Consider the following 17,758-nt stretch of genomic DNA (forward strand, 5'->3'; position numbering starts at 1 on the left):
TAATCTATCTTGGGTATGACCAAGATTATCAGAAATATTGACTTTATGCATTATTAGTTGCATCAGATCTAAGAGGGTTTACTACCCTCTTGTAACCTTAGCGAACAAACATGTCCCTTTGACTGCTATATATATTTGTAACCACATGTTTTAGTCTCTCAGCCATGACACAATAGAACCATTCCTTCTGCAATATTAGGTCTGGTCAAATATGACATTTTTAGTAGATCTACCATTTCCCCATTATAGTGCCTATGCATAAAATGTTGGTTATTTCATTAGTTTTTTGTGCTTGTGTTGAGCTTAGTAGGCTATTTTAAGGCGTGTATGTCTGTGTGTGTCTCTGTGCCTTTTTTTTTCAAGAAAATAAAAAATATAATTTAAATTATACCAAAGTTAAAAAATATAATAATAATAATAATAATAATAATAATAATAATAATAATAATAATAATGATAAAAGATCCGAGCATCCAAGCAGTTGTGTGGTAGTTTTGTGGCGATTCTCATTTTAGTAGCAGTATTTCTATGAAATAATCTCATTGCAAGTTACATTTCTCAAAAATACATCAAAATACAACTTATTTAGCTATTCCCTATTTACAAAAAAAATAAAAAATAAAATTATATAGAGCGGGAAAGCAACGGAACTGGCAACCCGGGCTGTGTTGCGCGAGCGTGCAGTGCGTGCGTGGTAAAGACGACGTCTGAGTGAGAAGCTGTCGGAGCTATAACAGGAGGGAGACATTTATCATTTCAACTTAAGGCGTATTCGAGAAAGTATGGTTACCTTTGAGATGGCTAGTTGGTATTTTATGCAATCCTTTTGTAAACCAATTTTAAAAGAGCGTAACTGATATTCTTATGAATGTTATATCCCACGTGCACAATATGTCACGTGTTGAGCTAGCATCTTTTGCTAATGTTGTTCATTTTAGCTAAAGCCGCTCTCGGCTTTCTGGTGCTAATAAGCATTCGCTTTCAACGTCCTAATTATTTGTCGTTGCTTAAGATTCTTTAATAAGTGGTTTGCCTTTGTGGCGTTGCCAAATGAGGCGCACCAGCCGCACCCCATTTGGCGTGTCGAGTTGACTAGCCAAGGGTGGACGCTAACAAGGGACATTTAGTTGTGACACTTTTTGAGTGTTAATTTAAAACTATTAACTATTCTGTTGTGTTGAAACTTGTCATTGATGCATGTCCAGTATTCGTCGCCGGTAAGTTGCTCAATGTTAGCTTAATGCTAAAGCACATGTCAAGGACATGCCGTTATGCAAAACTCTCGCGGTAATACAAGACCTCTGCCCGATGGATTACCGTCGGAGAATGAAAGTCTGTTACTTGAACAAAGACCCACTACAAGAAGCTTATATTTACTTCCCTTATTTGTTACCCAGTGTTTGCATTTAGTTGAAGTGTTTTTGCCTATTTGCCTTTTAATTTAACCATCATTCCAAGCATAAACCACATCATTTTGCCTTTTTCAGGTGATTAAAATGGATGAATGGGATGAGGTAGGTTGGTTTGCTCTCAAAAGAAGTCATTATGTAATGTTTGGCATGTTGAGCTTTGTGGTCCCTACAATGTGTAGAAAGGTGACCGTATTCATGTTCACAGGGAACCACCTGTGCTACTACACTTCCCAGCAACACCTTCACTGAGGGTATGTTCTGTACCTATATTATTCAGTGGTTTTACCACCTCTCAGCCTCTGTGATGCTTGTTTTGCACTAACTGGAACACAGATTTGAATTAGAGATGTAACAATATGAACATTTCATATTATTTCATTTTTCTGACCAAAATTGTCATGGTTATCATTACCACGGTATTGTTGAAATGTGCTCAAAATGTTCAGAAAGTACTTACACACACTGAAATCATTGTCATTCAATCATTTTGAAAAAGCAAGTGTACGCCATATCATCACTCTCTTTGCAAAATGGAAACAATGGAAAAGTAAATGTTACTTTTGTTGTTTTTTATAATCCAACTGAGACACACACACTAACTGTACTCCTATAAAAACAAAACATGTTTCAATGTTTCCTTTAAGATTTCTTTTTTTTAACATGGAACATTTTCTTCTCAAAACTTAGGGGATCTGTGTTGGACTTCCTGTTTGTTTGTTGTTTATATTAAGGAGTGGAGACAGACCAGACATGCATAATTAAGTGGCAGCATTGGTACACAACTGAAACACATGTTGCTCTGCTGCTATATGTGTCTTGTCAGTAATATGTTTTTTTTTTTTTTGTTTTTTGTTTTATAACAGTAACGTTAGGTAACACTTAAAACTTAAGTTTCCTTTATTGACAAACTGTATGAAAGTTTGACAGACAAACCAGGACATTCTCCACTATTCCTAAGTCCCCAAATCATGCATTCGGCTACAAGTTAATTACCTTGCACTCACTGTATATTAGCGCATGTTGTTCATGGAGATGGCTCATCAAATTAGAAATGTTACCTCTGCCATGTATTCAGAGTTTTATGAGCAAACTACATGTGCGCGCCGGCGTGTGAGTGCTGCTGCCTCTCCAGAAATGAGCCATAATCGTTATGTGTAGTAATGAGACACGTTAATGATAAAAATTTGTATAGTATACTAATACTAACTGTCTGGAATTTTGTCATGGTTTATCATGAAACTGGTAATTTGTATGTGTGTACATATGAGTAGATGAGACTCTAGGTAGAGCAGCCAGGGAAAACAATTAGAGACCACTGGGTTATAAGACCACACAGCGCCATCAACTCTTGTGTTCTGCATGTCAAAATTACTGTTTTGGTCAGAGTTATATAAAGACTGGGGAGCTCTGCTTGCTTTGGCTTCACTTTTGAGGAGCTGTTTCTTGTCCCTCTTTATTTACATTTGTAGGGTTTAAAAGCAGAAAGGTGAGTCGACAGTTAATGTTTGAGGATACAGATGATTCATTTCTTGTTGCTTGGTAGGTCGTGGAGGAAGAGGAAGAGGCAGAGGAAGAGGATTTAACAACTCATTCTTCTCAGGTGACTCTTGGTGTGAAGAGGTGGTGGTTATGACATGTACTGCAACCAGCCACCAGGGGGAGTGCCACATGATTTTGCTTCACTTTAAAGGCACTTTCATGGCACCCACTTTATTTTGGTTGGTTAAACCAGGGGGCAACCTCTGGGTCTGAGCGATGAAGACCATGTGGAATTGCAAAAAAATTGCACTGCGTTGAGTGGCCGCTTGAGGCTGACCCCAAAGGGACCAAATACGGTCTCAGTAGTTTATCTCTTCATTTAAAATTCTGCATAATTAAGAGCCTTCCCACTTTGACTGACAGGCGTAAGCCTGAGCTAACAGGTAGCAGAGAGCTGGGTGGGTGGGCAGGTTTCAACGTTCAGGCTGCTTTAATGCTGTGGTAATTTTAGAGTGACCCTAATCATCATGTTTTGACTTTTGTCTTGTAGGTGATAATGAGAATGGACACGGTAAGCACTGGCAATACTAAATCAATAACCACCTATTAGCAATCCAGTCCTTGGTGCTAGTGTGCCTCTGATTTCTCATTCACAGATGGGGGCAATTGGAAAAGCACAAGAGAAGAAAGCATTTTTGCAGAAAAAGGAAGCAGAGGTGGGAAATAAATTATGTTTCATCGATTCATAGTAACATAAAATACAGATAAGATATCCTTGTGCAGAGTAAAAGCACAATTCATCCTGGATGAGACAGGAAAGCCTCAGACAGATGTAGACTCTGCAGGGACAGTTGTATTGTCATGTAGTCACCCATTAAACCCACTAAGCAGCTTGAAAACCAATTCTAAATCAAATGTTTAAGAAGTTGTTGGGGTCGAATGGCTTAAATATTTTAGGTTTTGAAATTGTCTGAATGTATCTTTTCTATCAGGCAGGAGTGGGGGTTTTACTGAAACGGAGGAAAATGCATTCGGTGGTAATGTATACATATATTTTTAAGCTAGAATCTAGTCTAAGTGCAACTGAGTTCAATCTAAAGATCATTGTATGTCATACAGGTGTGTGAAAATGGTAGGTTTCTGTCATTAATCAAAGAAAGGCTGTTACTACTGTAACTTTGTTTTTCAATGTTGGGTGTGGGAACAGGGTTTAGAGGAAGAGGCAGAGGAGGAAGAGGTGGCAGAAGAGGCTCTAGACAAGGTATTACTTAAATTAGTCCAAGTTGGCTTAAAGTTAGTTGGCTTCAAATGCATGTAATGCTATTCATGAATGTGTTGAAGGTGGCGACCAGGGTGGCAGAGGAGGCTTTGGAGGAGGTAATTTTGCAACCATTTAATGTTCTGAGGAATTCTGTACTTTCAGTAATTTCAGTATTGTTATTGCAGGCTACCGTGGAAAAGATGAAGAGGTTTTCTTTCAAGGTCATAAATACCTTTTTTTTGTTTTTGATACTTAACTAATTGATTTTAGCCATTTTTTGTGAATTTGGACCGTTTCACCCCCTCCCTCCCTCCCCAATTCAGGTGACGATAAAGGGCCACAAAACAATGATGGAAATGATGGTGGCAGTAAGTTAGACTTTAAATGTGTTATCTGCAGTGTGATCAGTTCTTGTTCAGTGTTGCACAACAGAATTCCTGTTCTGAACCACAGGACCCAAAGTCACATATGTTCCCCCAAGCCTGCCCGAAGACGAGGACAGCATATTTTCCCACTACGAGACGGGCATCAACTTTGAGAAGTATGACGACATATTGGTGGATGTCAGTGGCACCAACCCACCGCAGGCAGTCATGGTAAGATGGCTAAATGTGTGCTCTTTAACTATCCACAACAAAATAAAACTTAATCCAGAGGATGTCCTGATAGAGTTGTTATATTGGCCGCTCAAAATCCCGATCCGATCTTTAATGAGCAAGGTTAACTCATACCATGGTTCCAGCGAATATCTAGATTAATGGATTTTCACACAGCAGACGTGTTTAGTAACGTGATTCTTGTTTCACTTCTTGGAGAGGACACTACAAGTAAAGATACATGACAGAACCGCTCCTCTAAAGTGAAGCTGAAGAAAGTAGAGTGCCCCTGGTGGCTGGCTGCAGCATTGGTCATAAGCTTCACAGTCATGTCAGTAGATGGGACTTGTGCCAAAATAATTACCAAAGATTTATTTTTCCTCAAAGATGGTTAAATTGAACGAAAATGCAAGTGAGTCAGGAGGAAGTGTGGCGGGTCATTGATAAAGCAGGATCTGTGTGACTCCACTATAGGACCGTACTGCACCGACTCTGACTCCAACGTGGCACTTTCATATCCCTGGGAAAATGGTGTCATCTAAAAAAAAAAAAATAAAAATTACCTCGAACCTTAAAGGTTCATTCAGATCTGTAGCATGGGGCCTCAACTGTAGAGTAACTCAAACCATCCACAGCTAGTATATGCACTATCACCAGTTCAGACCTTTTTTCCCCCTCAGACATTTGAGGAGGCAACATTGTGTGATTCCCTGAGAAAAAATATCTCAAAGGCTGGCTATGTGAAGCCGACCCCTGTGCAGAAGCACGGCATCCCCATCATCTCTGCTGGCAGAGATCTCATGGCTTGTGCTCAGACTGGATCTGGTAAAACGGTGAGAGAAAGGAAATTTGAAACCTGATGTATAGATTTGCTACATGTTACGCTATGAGTTAAATGTGCCTCCCCTTTTCTACCAGGCCGCATTCCTTCTCCCAATTCTGCAGCAACTGATGGCAGACGGTGTGGCAGCCAGTTCCTTCAGCGAGATTCAGGAGCCTGAAGTCATCATTGTGGCCCCAACCAGGGAGCTCATCAACCAGATTTACCTGGAGGCCAGGAAGTTTTCCTATGGGCATGTTAAACATTGCTTTTCTTCTTCATCCCTATCAAGTTATTAAATTGATCCTGTAAATGAAAGACGGTGTGAAGGAATATATCCTGTCTGTTAATCTCTTGTCTGGTGCAGGACGTGTGTGCGCTCAGTCGTGGTTTATGGTGGAGTCAACACCTCGTACCAAATTAGAGAAATCTCAAAGGGGTGCAACGTGCTGTGTGGGACACCAGGACGTCTTTTGGACGTTATTGGAAGAGGAAAGGTAAAACGGTTCACCTGTCATTGGAAGTTTTTAGTCATAAGGCTAAAACGTAATTACATCAAACTATGCTCCAGATTGGGTTGGAAAAATTGCGGTACTTGGTGCTGGATGAGGCAGACCGGATGCTGGATATGGGTTTCGAACCTGACATGCGCCGTCTGGTGGGCTCCCCTGGAATGCCACCCAAGGAAAAGCGTCAAACTCTGATGTTCAGTGCCACCTACCCCGAAGACATCCAGAGGTGTGGTACTTCATCAGCCACAGCTTTTATTGTCCAATTAAACAGTTCCTTAGGCATTTTGAATATCTTGGTGTGTTTTTGCAGGATGGCAGGAGACTTCCTCAAGGCTGATTATCTGTTCTTGGCCGTGGGCATTGTGGGTGGAGCTTGCAGTGATGTGGAGCAGACATTCATTCAAGTGACTAAGTTCTCCAAGAGGGACCAGCTCCTTGACCTCCTCAAGACCACAGGTCTTTGAAAAACCGCAAAACAACATTTATTATCATTATTATTATAATTATAATCCAAATTAGTGGAAAAATAATGCATTCTAGTTTATGATGACTGTTGACAGGAGCTGAGCGCACCATGGTGTTTGTGGAGACCAAGAGACAAGCGGATTTTATTGCCACGTTCTTGTGTCAGGAGAAAGTTTCAACCACCAGCATTCATGGGTATGTGATGTTTTTTCTGGATGGATTGATTTGCTCTGATTTTGTGTGATTAATGTTTTGCATTGCATACGGCAGCGACCGTGAACAACGGGAGCGAGAGCAGGCCCTGGCAGACTTCCGCTCCGGCAGATGCCCAGTGCTTGTGGCAACCTCTGTAGCTGCCCGTGGTCTGGATATTCCAGATGTTCAGCATGTGGTCAACTTTGACCTCCCAAACAACATAGATGAATATGTCCACCGCATCGGGAGAACTGGCCGCTGTGGTAACACTGGGAGGGCAGTGTCTTTCTACAATCACGATGCTGATGGTCAGTTGGCTCGCTCCTTGGTCACAATCCTGTCCAAGGTGAGATCATGATCACGTTTCAAAATTAGGGTATTTAGAAAATATGCAATGGGGTTTGACAGCCTTCTTTAATTCAATTTAATTGAATTAAAGTTTAATTGGGATTGACAGGCCCAGCAGGAGGTGCCCAAATGGTTGGAGGAATTTGCGTTCAGCAGCCATGCTACCACTGGTTTCAACACCTATGGAAAGACTTTTGCCTCCACAGACTCCAGGAAGGTAAACTAGCTGAACTACTTTTATTTTCCAGTTGTTTGTGATTTTTGTCAGTGTGTCCTCACTTTGTCTTAACTATATCGTGTTTTTCCTCAGGGTCAACAGGCAGGCTCTTTCCGAGACAATGGTGAGAAGAGTCAGCCAGCAGCACCAGCTGCAGCTGACGATGAAGAATGGGAATAGGCTGAATGTTAGCCATGTAAACACAAAGTGTTTTTTTTTTTTGTTGTTGTTGTTGTTTTTCCTTTTAAGGCACTCAGCTGTTTTATCAGTGTTTTTGTTTGAATGAAAAGATACAATGTCAGGCTGGGCAAAGTTAAAATGTCAGCTTTATCAATCTTTATTGACACACATGTCAGATTTGTTTTTGTTTTAAATATACCTTCAATAAGTATAGTAATTGTCTAAACTCATTGTTTATGAGGATAAAGTTCACAATAAATCATTGTTCAAAGCAAAGCCTACATTTATTATCAGATGAGTTCAGACTGGGTCCAGACCTCAACTCCATTGCGAATCTTTAGGGTGTGCTAGAGAAGGCTTTGTGCAGTGGTCAGAATCTCCCATCATCAATACAAGATCTTGGTGAAAAAATAATGCAATGTCACAAGATTTATCAAAACAATGGCACAGCGAATGTGTGCTGAAATCAAAGCTAAAGGCTGTCCCACAAAATTGCAGCGTGTGACCTTATTTTTTGGTGACTTCTTTTGGCTAGGTAGTGTATGTGGAAGTGCTAAGTGGTGTTTCCAGGTTTTGTGCCAGAGTCTGCACAGTGTACCTCGATAGTTGAGTCCTGCGGAGCTGCGTTATCGATGAAACGCCTACACTCCATCCAGACATTTTCTGCTATTCCTTCACCAGTTGGAAGGAAATATTGGATTATACACTGTACATATTTAACTTTTCCAACTTTCCCGGACCCATGGGACCACATCGTGGAGTGGTCAACTGATGTCAGCTTATGTCACATTCTCACATTGAAACTTACTGTGGAACAAATGAAATGCATATTATAAAAGTTAAATAAAACATAGGTAATTCATATAAAATTTAAAGCAAAAAGGATAGAACAAAGATTAAATAAAGGGCACATACGTTAAATATTACAAGTAGTATTTTAAGGCTTTGGATAAATTGTTCTGCGTAGCTTTTATCTTTTTCCACCTCAATTCTTATTTTAATGTTTCAAAATCAGGATATAAAGAAATATTTCTTTTAGTATAAGTTGGTTGTTTGGATGGATCGATTGTATAATTCTGAGTGACACTTAAACATTTTTTGGTGCAAACAGACATGTGTTTGCACCAAAAACACAGGATGATTCGTAACACAGAATGAGTATTTTCATACTTTGCATGTAGACAGGATTAACAGTAAGAAAATATTTTGAGTTTGACAATTGTATAAACTTTATTTCAGACCAACATATTCATACATGTAAACACCGACAGTGTAATCACTGTGTATACACAAAGATATTTGAAATACATAAATACATCTGTTACATTAAGTTATTCACACAATATACAATGTCATCTGTAACAAACTGAAAACATATGCCATCTACAGCCTTTCTTTCTCATCTAATCAATCTTAGTCATGTGACCGACACAGCTGCCGTTTTGTCTCTTACTGAGGCGCCAAACTGTTCATAAGGCAGTGCATCTGCCATTTGCCAACAAGATGTGTCTCTACCAAAAGAATCAGATTTTTTCAAGCACAACGTAGCACCAAACACAATTTCATCTACAAAAGTCTCCAAATTCAGCATTCAAGTTGCATTGCACGCACTCTAAATCTGTTAGTAAAGAAATTGTGTGATTAAATCCCTACTTACATCAGACACAAATCTAGGCAAATCGTAACATACTTCAGATCAAGCACCACAGCCAAAGAGAAGCTTGCACAAGTTCAGCAATAGACGGACGGGATAGCCAACCCTGAAACTGACAGAAAAACAGACATAACTCCACTTATGGCTGACGAGTTTATCATCATAGGAGAAACACTTCTTGTGCTTGCTCCTTTCTATCAAGCTACAGTGGAGTTGTCTGAGGAGAAGAGTTTCGAGATCAAAGGTCATCCCCGTATGAAAATGCTATATCTTGCACTTGAGGGTAATGCTTAAAATTTGCACATACATGCAGCAATACACATCCATAAACACCCTCTGTGACAACTTACAGACACTTCTTCCAATCTGGAGTTATTAAGAGTGGTGAACCCATCATCACTTCCAGACTCACTCAGGTTTTGTAGTTCATTCAAATGCAGTGAAGCAGCCAATAGGCTGAAATCAGAATGTGCAGTTGTAAGTTGCATCAAAAAAAAAAAAAAAGTAATCCGAATGCCAAGACACTGGAAAAACTTTTTTTCCTTCAATAAAAACCCAGACCCTCTGATAAGATATAAAATAATACAATAACTTAAATAATATTGTTGTATATACTAGGTCATTGAGTCAGTATGTCAGTTGAGTCACTCAACTAGGCTGCTTGCAGTGATGCTCAAAATCCAGCAGATGTCACTATTGCGCAACACTGACAGTATCAACACAGTTTGGTTGAAGCGCCACAAGCTCCACAAAACCTCAACTATCCATCACTAATCAATCTTATGTAACCTAATAACCTATGTTACCTATTCCTTGGTGAAAGGGATTGAGCTAAACCCCTTGAAACAGGACAGTTTTGAATTGCTTATTTTTTGTACCATCACCCTGCAATGTAAGAGAGGTGAGTTTGGTGATGCGTTGACGCCTTATTTTAAATAACACAGACATAACAAGTTTGAATGATAGTTATCAATGCCAAACTGTTTCTCCTCAATGTGTTCCCTGAGCAAGAAAACATCCTCTGTGCCAATCTCTTCCTTGACAATGCTTGTAACATACCGATACATTTGAAGCTTGCATTGTTGAAGCCTGGCCAATCACCTGCTATCACAACCCTCACTGTGCCCTCTGATGGAATCACCAACCCACCATTATTTTTTAATGCCAGGAGGCGGTAGCTCTCGTCAAATGTCAACGATACAGCAATATCCATCAAGCTGGCACGACACACATGGCAACTTTCAAAGAAACTGTCGGACAACAAACCCTGCAATGTAGACAAGAGCGTTGTCTACCAGGCCTCCAAACCGAGTGGGCAGATAACTGTCACAAACAACGGCTGGAATGTTGGCAGATGGAGATGGAAGCTCTTCAAACAATTCAGCAGTTGACATCTCCACTGTCGACAGGGACACAGCATCACCCTGTGCCGCCACGTTGCCTGACTGACTAGGTGGTACACCACACCAAACCATCAGACGGCGGAAGATGGACTGGAACTGGAGCGCAGTAGGATTATTGTTCCACCCCCCTTATAGGGAAAAACAAATACAAGATATATAGTACATAAAAATATTGATATATTTGATACATTTTGCAGAATTTATTGTAATTAGAAAAGCATGGACCCTACCTGAGGCTCTGATTGAATTAAAAACAAGCTCCAAGTGATCATGGCTGAACCTGGTATGCGAGGACATACTGTTGACCTTGGAGCAGCTCAGGAATCATCAACATTAGAGCGTCAATGTTGATGACGAACCCAATAACAGAGAAGCACCTGCCAAAGGAAATAGTTTATTACCCTAATCATGGCAAACAAGACACCCCAAGAAAGCACCTCGTGGATCAAATTACTAGTTGCTTATCACAGAGACGCAAACTCATAGAAAGTGAAAATGGTGACTACTATCAGGGCAGATAACAACAACAAAAATAAGTTAAAGTTCCATCTTACCCGAGTAGAAATCCAGCCTCTCTTTGAGCTCTTCACTTAAGAGGTTCTTCTCCCTCAAATCCTCCAAGAGACATTTCATTGAAATCCTTGCCCTTTTTTCCCTTGCCTTAGTATTCTTTCTCTCTCTCTCCAGGCTTTCCACTCTTTCCATGGATCTATTGATTATGGCCTTCAGAGAATTCAGACAACCAGGCAATGCATAGCTATGATCCTAGTACAAAGAAGGACAAACATTGCTTTGTTTCACACAAACCACTTGGACATCATTTGTGTCTTACATTTGTGTTTAATATGAATGTCAGACCTGAACCATTACAAAAACATGATATTTCAAGCAAAAATACTCACGATTTCAGGGTGTGGGAGTGATGCTGAGGTTTCTGAGTCGTGCAGTGAAGGCACTGACAGGCTTTCCTTAGCTTTTTTGGAGGTGGAGGTGGTCCTAGCTTTCTGTGGCTAAAACAAGATAAGATTCAGGATTGATTGATAAAAGGAATAATGTAGTAGAAACACAGTTAAAGGATGGGGGGAAAAAATAATAATGCATGTACTCTTTGGAGATGAGCCGAGAAGCTAAAGACAGATGGAATGACTCCATCTTTAAGTCGTACGATCTGTCCTGTCCTGTCAAAATCCTCTGCCTTGAAGTGCTCACTGCATAGCACAGAGGACTTGCTGCTGGTGAATCTGTGTCTTCTCACAGCAATGTCCCACTTCCTGCGTAACTCTACATCTTTGGGAAACCTGCAAAATGAAAAGACACTAGGGATATGGGAGTGTCTTCAAAGAGACACTTCACAAATGGTGTCAAGTGCATTTACTTTCTTCAAATTTCTTAAATTTTGTCTTTAATCTACGGTTAGCCAGGACAAAAACTCCCCATTAGCATTATCCTGAACTAACGAAAACCACAATGTTATTGTATATAAAAGTAGGTGGAGTGGGTATGTGACATGATGAGAAATATTTTACTACTTAAGAGATGGATACAATCTTGTCAGTGTTATATCAGTCACACTAAGCTTATTTGTACAACGGTATTCACATTGTCAGCTGTAATCTACATCTGTGTTATAGATACATGATTTTTGCATTAAGTTTCATATATTTAACTTTTGTAAATATCACTAAACATGAGTTAGCCCTAATTAGCTAGCCATGGCAGATTATTACAGGACATTAACTACTGAGACGACTAAATGCAACTAGTATACCAATCAATCTTACTTGTGAAAAGTAATTCCCCGTGTCTTGTTTTGTACGGTCCGCCGATTTTTACAGGAGAACGCTGCACAATGCTCCGGCATGATGCTTCAGAAACGTAGTAGCTGGCTGCTGTGTAGGTTTACTTCGACCGGTCCAAGATGGCAGCGATATACCTGACTTCCGGATATCCGAGACCGTTATAATATGGGAATGGCTCCGCCCACTGGGAGGTTGACACTTTTCGATTGGTCAGTCACATGTTTGAGTCTCAAACTTGTATTTCAACCCGGAAGCAGCACATTTGAGCGTTCGCTTTACATTAAGAAATCTCGTTATGCTTAACAGCAGAAAGACAGGGTAATGACCAGCGGACTGATTTTTTTGGTTTGTTTTTTAATTGTACTTAACCAAAGTTGACGCTATGAAGGGAGAAGCTAAAAGCAAGGTAAGACTGACCTATAACTTAGCTTAAAACATAAGCTACATGAGATACATACAAGCTACATAAGATACAAACTTTGTATCAACCAACAATGTGTGGAGGATACAACTTCAGTTTGCGTGAATACACGAATCATACTTTTCGTGTGATATGAGTTTTTAGTCTACTGTTTAGTGTCCCTGGATCTAGTGAAATGTGGTTCACAGTAAGAGAATTCTAACAATAAAGTGCTTACTACTCTTCATTATGAATACTGTTATACTATGACTGGCAGGTGGTGACATCAGGAAGGTTGACAGGGCCAGGCAGAGTAAGTAGGTGAGTACATCAGCCGTCGCCTATTTCAGTAATGACTTTTTTTTTTTTTTTTTTTTTTACATGCCTCAACTCATGTCGTTGTCCTGTGCTACTTTAACTTACTGTCAGAGGGAATCGGAATCTGAATCCAAAAGCGACAGCAGTCCGCTCTGAACCAGCCTATTCTCTATACTCCACAGACTCGGAGGACCAGGTGATGAATTGAACTCATTTGAAGTCTAGAAAGGCATGAACAGATACATGTTCAGGATAGTGATGGCTCATAGATTGTAAAAAAAAAAAAAAAAAGAAGGACTAGGAAACAGTCCATCAAAAGTGAAGCCAAAGCAAGTAGTCTATCACTGTGGCTGCAGTATAAGCTCCACCTTCTCCGTGTTAGTGGGTGGGACTTTGGCCAAATTAAAAAGTACATGCCAACTATTTTTTTTCTTCCAAGATGGTTTCTGTCAAATTTCCAACCAAAAGTTGGCACATGTTTCTGACAAGTTGATGCTGATCAATGTTTAAATCTGTCTGTTGCCAAAACTCAAACTGATAAGTGGCACAGTGACAACATTACCATAGGAAGTAGCCACATAAATGATATACAATTTTTGATAAAGAACATGTGTCAACAACATTAAACTGTGACTGAATGTGTAATGGTCAACTGCGCTCTGCCTTCAGGTCAACACACTCCATCAAGGTCTGGACCGTTGTGCCGCACTGCTCAGTGGTATCCTTCAGGCTGATAAGGCAGGTCAGATGAGTTTCCTAATATAACAGATAAGTCAGCTGTTTGGTACAAGAAAAAGGAGCAATTGATTTAAGAAAAAAGTAATGCTGATTTCACAAATAAAATGTGTATTCATCTATGTGTATAAGCCTCAACAGACGTTCCCAGAACGGAGAAGGGGGGACTCGTGAAAACAAGACTGTCCAGCTCATTGGGGAAAAAGAGCATCAAAAAAGCACCTACAAAGAAAGGTAGGCATGCAGTTTGGAATGTGTGTGAGGTATGGTTAAGTTTGTTTATTTCTTTTAAAAGAGGTGTACTCTATGGGCCTGTTCAGATGATGCATTAAGATTTGATCTGAGCTATCTCTCAAACGTGATCTCAGTGATTCCTGGGGATGTTGCCTTTTACGTGATCGAATCATCTGAACAGGCTTTCAAACATATAATTCCTCCAAGTTCTGGAGTCAAGGTCTTAAGAGATGCCAACACACTACCAGCTCTCTTCTTTCATTTCTCAAACATTCGCCCACAAGACAAGTACTGTTACTCATCAAGAACTTGTTCTGAAAAACAGAAAACAATGTTATCTTGAAATATATCAGTTTTTCATCATTAAAATAATTAAGGAAAACCAGAAACCTGACATCATTAACATCAACATTATTTGGTATCAGGAAAATGTTCCCTTTTCATGACTTTGTTTTCTTCCGTTCCATTTAATACCGGCACCTGTTAGTTATTTTAGCTGAAGAACCTTCAAAGAGTCAAATTAAACTGTAGCCTCAAAATGCATGAATCACATGTGTAGTTGTCTTTGCAAGAACACTTCATGCTACTGAGCCTAATTATGTTGCCATATCTGTCCTCCATCTTCCTCTCCAGACCAGAAGAGTTCTCAACTAGGCCCGCACGGACCAGTCAGCACAACTCCAAGAAGACAACGACTGACTTCTACAGCTCCACACTCTGGAGTGAAACTCCACCCGCCTCCGAAAAAAACTTCTTCTTTGCCACAGCTTCACTCGCCTTCTGCACCTAGCCACGTTGTCCCTCCACCACACACCTCCACACCTCCACTGCAGCCCAAGACTTCAGTCCTACTGTCTGTGCAGCAGTCTTCCTATCTCTTAAGACGGCTGCCTCTAAAAACTGACCAGCAGTCTGTGCCTAATGGTCCACTTGCACATTGTAAGACCGTGTGTGATAGAGGGGAGGAGACTGTTCCTGTGAGAGACATCAGTGTCAAGCATGGACAGGAGGACACGCACGCCACCACAGAAAAGAAAGCAAAGACGATTCATTATCTGCCAAGGCTCAAGGCTAGGATTGCTGGACAAGGTAACATGTCTGTTCTCTGTTTCCACTTCATCCTTTTATTATGTCCTCATTCATGATGCTCTGTATATTTGTGACACAATGCTTCATTCGGTTTTTGAGAAAACAGTAAAATCCACAATAGTTCTGTGTGTGCAGGCGGTGGGGCAGAGAACCTGCTCGGTCATCTGGAGCAGATTGTGTCGCCGCCGTTCATGAATACCAGCAGTTCAAACATCCAGACCGAGAATGCAGCAGACCTATCATCACTGCAGAGCCAGAACTCTCAGGTCCACAGGTAACATGCTCATGTTTCTGTCTTTGAAATCACTTTCCTTTGACCTTAACCAAGCCTTTAAAGGTTTTAATCATAGACTATATAAGTATGGACTTCCTTGCATTGGCCAGATTGGTGTTAGTTTCTTGGGGATACAGGGAGCGCCATCTTGCCACTTTGGAGCACAGTATGGTCCGAGAGTGGAGAGAGTTGTTGGCACATCCTGTATGTATGGATGGAATCAAATAACTAATTAAAACAACACTTAGACACAACAGTGGCGCTTGAACATGCGTCAACATTGTATTTACTACCTGAAATGACAGAACCTATTTTAAAAATGTATTTGATTTGTACTTTATTTTTGCCGTTCGGCCGAGGTCTCATCCACTAACATGGAGGGAGTGGAGCTTATAACCTATAGGTGCAGCCAGGGGGAGCTCTACTTGCTTTGGCTTCACTTTAGAGAGTACTTCCTCTGTCCATATTTATACAGTCTATGGCTTACGCTCAAAATTTTAAGTGGCCCCACAACGTCAGTAGTCCACAACAGAATAAAAACATATTCACAATATTGTGACTTCAACTCACTCACTTGCTTCTTGTGTTCCAGGCATGTGAATATTGTGAACCAGCAGTTCTCAGAGACACAGGAAGTGAACCTGGAGATACTCTGTAACTCAGAAGGTAAAACCCGAAAAGACAACGCCCCCATATCACAAATGAATACATTTTAGACAATAACCCAAGATGTTAATTTAAAGCAACTGCGTGTTTGTACTGCTCTCAGTATAGTGGACTGGGAATACTTCAAATCATGGAATTCTATGTCTCTTTTCAGGACTCACTCTGCAGGAGGAGCTCATTGCAGCTCAGTCCAAACTGCAGGAGCTGCAGGATGAGTTCGCAAAACTACGGGAAGCCCACCAGAACACACAGAGCCAGCTGAGAGACATGGAGGCACAAAATGCGCTTATGAAGACAGGTCCAGACTACTGAGAAAATACAATATCCACACTGAAGAAAATATGTGACCGAAACACTTAAACTTCAGCAGAAAGTGAATTAAAAAAGTTATTTTTTTTAACCGAGTCAAACCAATTAAACAAAAATATTATGTTTTATTGTGTGTTTTTTCAAGAAAAATTATCATTTGTTCATATCTGTGAGTTGCAAAAGTATTTAAGCACTTGTTTTTTTTTTAATATCTGGTATAACCTACTGCGAAGAAATAATGGCAGGTAAACATATCCCGTAACTGCTGACCAGTCATCTACAGCGGTGTGGAGGTATTTTAGGTCACTCCTCAGTACAGAACTGCTCTTCCTTCTTTCCTCAAATGAACTACTTGCTTCAAGTCCTTCCACAGCATTTCTATCGGGTTATTAGAATTGGAAGTGGACTTGACCAATTCAAAATAGCAGTTTAGTTCTTCTTTAACTATTCTTTTGTGGAAGGCTCTGTCTGATGAACAACTCTTTATCCATGCCATGACACCAGAGTGCACTTGTTTTTGCAGCTCACAGATATGTAATGTTGAATCCAAAGGTCTTTTGACATCTGTCTGTCTGTCTGTGTGTGTTCGTAGAGTTGGAGGCGACTAGAAGCAGGTTACTGGACAGCGAACAAGAGAAGAATGAGCTGGCCTCACTTGCCCAGCAAAGACTTGAAGAGATTGAAAACCTGAACAGGTAGGCCTGTGCACGGCTTCTATTAAAGGACTGAAAGTGCAAAAAGTTGATGATGCATCTCTATCTGATTCAGGCTCCTTCGGAGTCAGTGTTTATCAGATTGTCCTGCTGCTGCTGCTGACGACAGCTTGTCGAAAAACCAACATCTGAGCCAACACCAGCACAGACAGGATTCAGCAGTGCTCCCCACTGAACGCGTAACCCAATACCTAATGTCTCTGGGCCGGAAGCAGCCTCCAGAGAGAGAGCTCCCTGATGCCAAATCTTTACAAAGCAATGAGCCAGCAGATGCTTCATTACATCAACAGAACTCTCCACTCCACCGTTCACATTGTTTCAATGAGTCAGGTCAGCGTAGGCCAGTGTTTAACCCCATGCTATTCCAGTCCGACGTGGAATCCGTGTGCTCTGGCTGGAGCATGAATACCTTATCGACCTTTGACACCAGAGATGAGACGGCGTTCAGAGTCGGCCTAGCAGCGCTGGATGCCAGCATAGCCAGTCTACAGAAAACCTTTCAGCTGGACCTGAGGAGGTGATGGGCACAGCTTCACTCTGCACCTTCTCAGTCAACTACTTTCTGGATTATGTTGCATAACTGACTGACTCATTGACTGTTGCCCTTTATTTTGTCTCATTAGTGACATTTGAAATTTAAAATAAAGTTTACACTCACACTGGTTGACAGGAATTAATT

At 40.7% G+C, this 17,758-nt stretch overlaps 3 protein-coding genes across 3 annotated transcripts; 2 read left to right on the forward strand and 1 right to left on the reverse strand.

The window, feature by feature from the left end:
* The first annotated feature begins 957 nt into the window (after positions 1 to 957).
* ddx4 (DEAD (Asp-Glu-Ala-Asp) box polypeptide 4) lies at positions 958 to 7,756 on the forward strand. Its single transcript, XM_047577106.1, has 21 exons — positions 958 to 1,217; positions 1,488 to 1,514; positions 1,618 to 1,663; positions 2,956 to 3,012; positions 3,442 to 3,462; positions 3,548 to 3,607; positions 3,884 to 3,928; positions 4,099 to 4,152; positions 4,233 to 4,268; positions 4,338 to 4,373; positions 4,476 to 4,520; positions 4,606 to 4,748; positions 5,429 to 5,581; positions 5,667 to 5,821; positions 5,936 to 6,065; positions 6,140 to 6,306; positions 6,391 to 6,536; positions 6,641 to 6,740; positions 6,816 to 7,086; positions 7,198 to 7,305; positions 7,399 to 7,756. The coding sequence occupies exons 1-21, from the start codon at positions 1,194 to 1,196 to the stop codon at positions 7,483 to 7,485; spliced, it is 1,911 nt and encodes a 636-aa protein (XP_047433062.1). The 5' UTR covers positions 958 to 1,193; the 3' UTR covers positions 7,486 to 7,756.
* A 933-nt stretch (positions 7,757 to 8,689) lies between these two features.
* LOC125000716 (THAP domain-containing protein 2-like) lies at positions 8,690 to 12,460 on the reverse strand. Its single transcript, XM_047576340.1, has 6 exons — positions 12,324 to 12,460; positions 11,648 to 11,840; positions 11,445 to 11,552; positions 11,097 to 11,307; positions 10,773 to 10,919; positions 8,690 to 10,670 (listed from the first exon to the last, which is right to left on the reverse strand). Exons 1-5 carry the CDS (start codon positions 12,401 to 12,403, stop codon positions 10,876 to 10,878), a joined length of 636 nt encoding a protein of 211 aa, XP_047432296.1. The 5' UTR covers positions 12,404 to 12,460; the 3' UTR covers positions 8,690 to 10,670; positions 10,773 to 10,875.
* Positions 12,461 to 12,582: 122 nt separating this feature from the next.
* On the forward strand, positions 12,583 to 17,758 carry ccdc14 (coiled-coil domain containing 14). Its single transcript, XM_047576319.1, has 11 exons — positions 12,583 to 12,747; positions 13,019 to 13,062; positions 13,171 to 13,255; positions 13,729 to 13,801; positions 13,927 to 14,028; positions 14,662 to 15,117; positions 15,253 to 15,391; positions 15,984 to 16,057; positions 16,212 to 16,355; positions 16,959 to 17,061; positions 17,135 to 17,758. Exons 1-11 carry the CDS (start codon positions 12,724 to 12,726, stop codon positions 17,598 to 17,600), a joined length of 1,710 nt encoding a protein of 569 aa, XP_047432275.1. The 5' UTR covers positions 12,583 to 12,723; the 3' UTR covers positions 17,601 to 17,758.

This window comes from Mugil cephalus, chromosome 23, assembly GCF_022458985.1.
Source record: "Mugil cephalus isolate CIBA_MC_2020 chromosome 23, CIBA_Mcephalus_1.1, whole genome shotgun sequence".
NCBI classification, from domain to species: domain Eukaryota; kingdom Metazoa; phylum Chordata; class Actinopteri; order Mugiliformes; family Mugilidae; genus Mugil; species Mugil cephalus.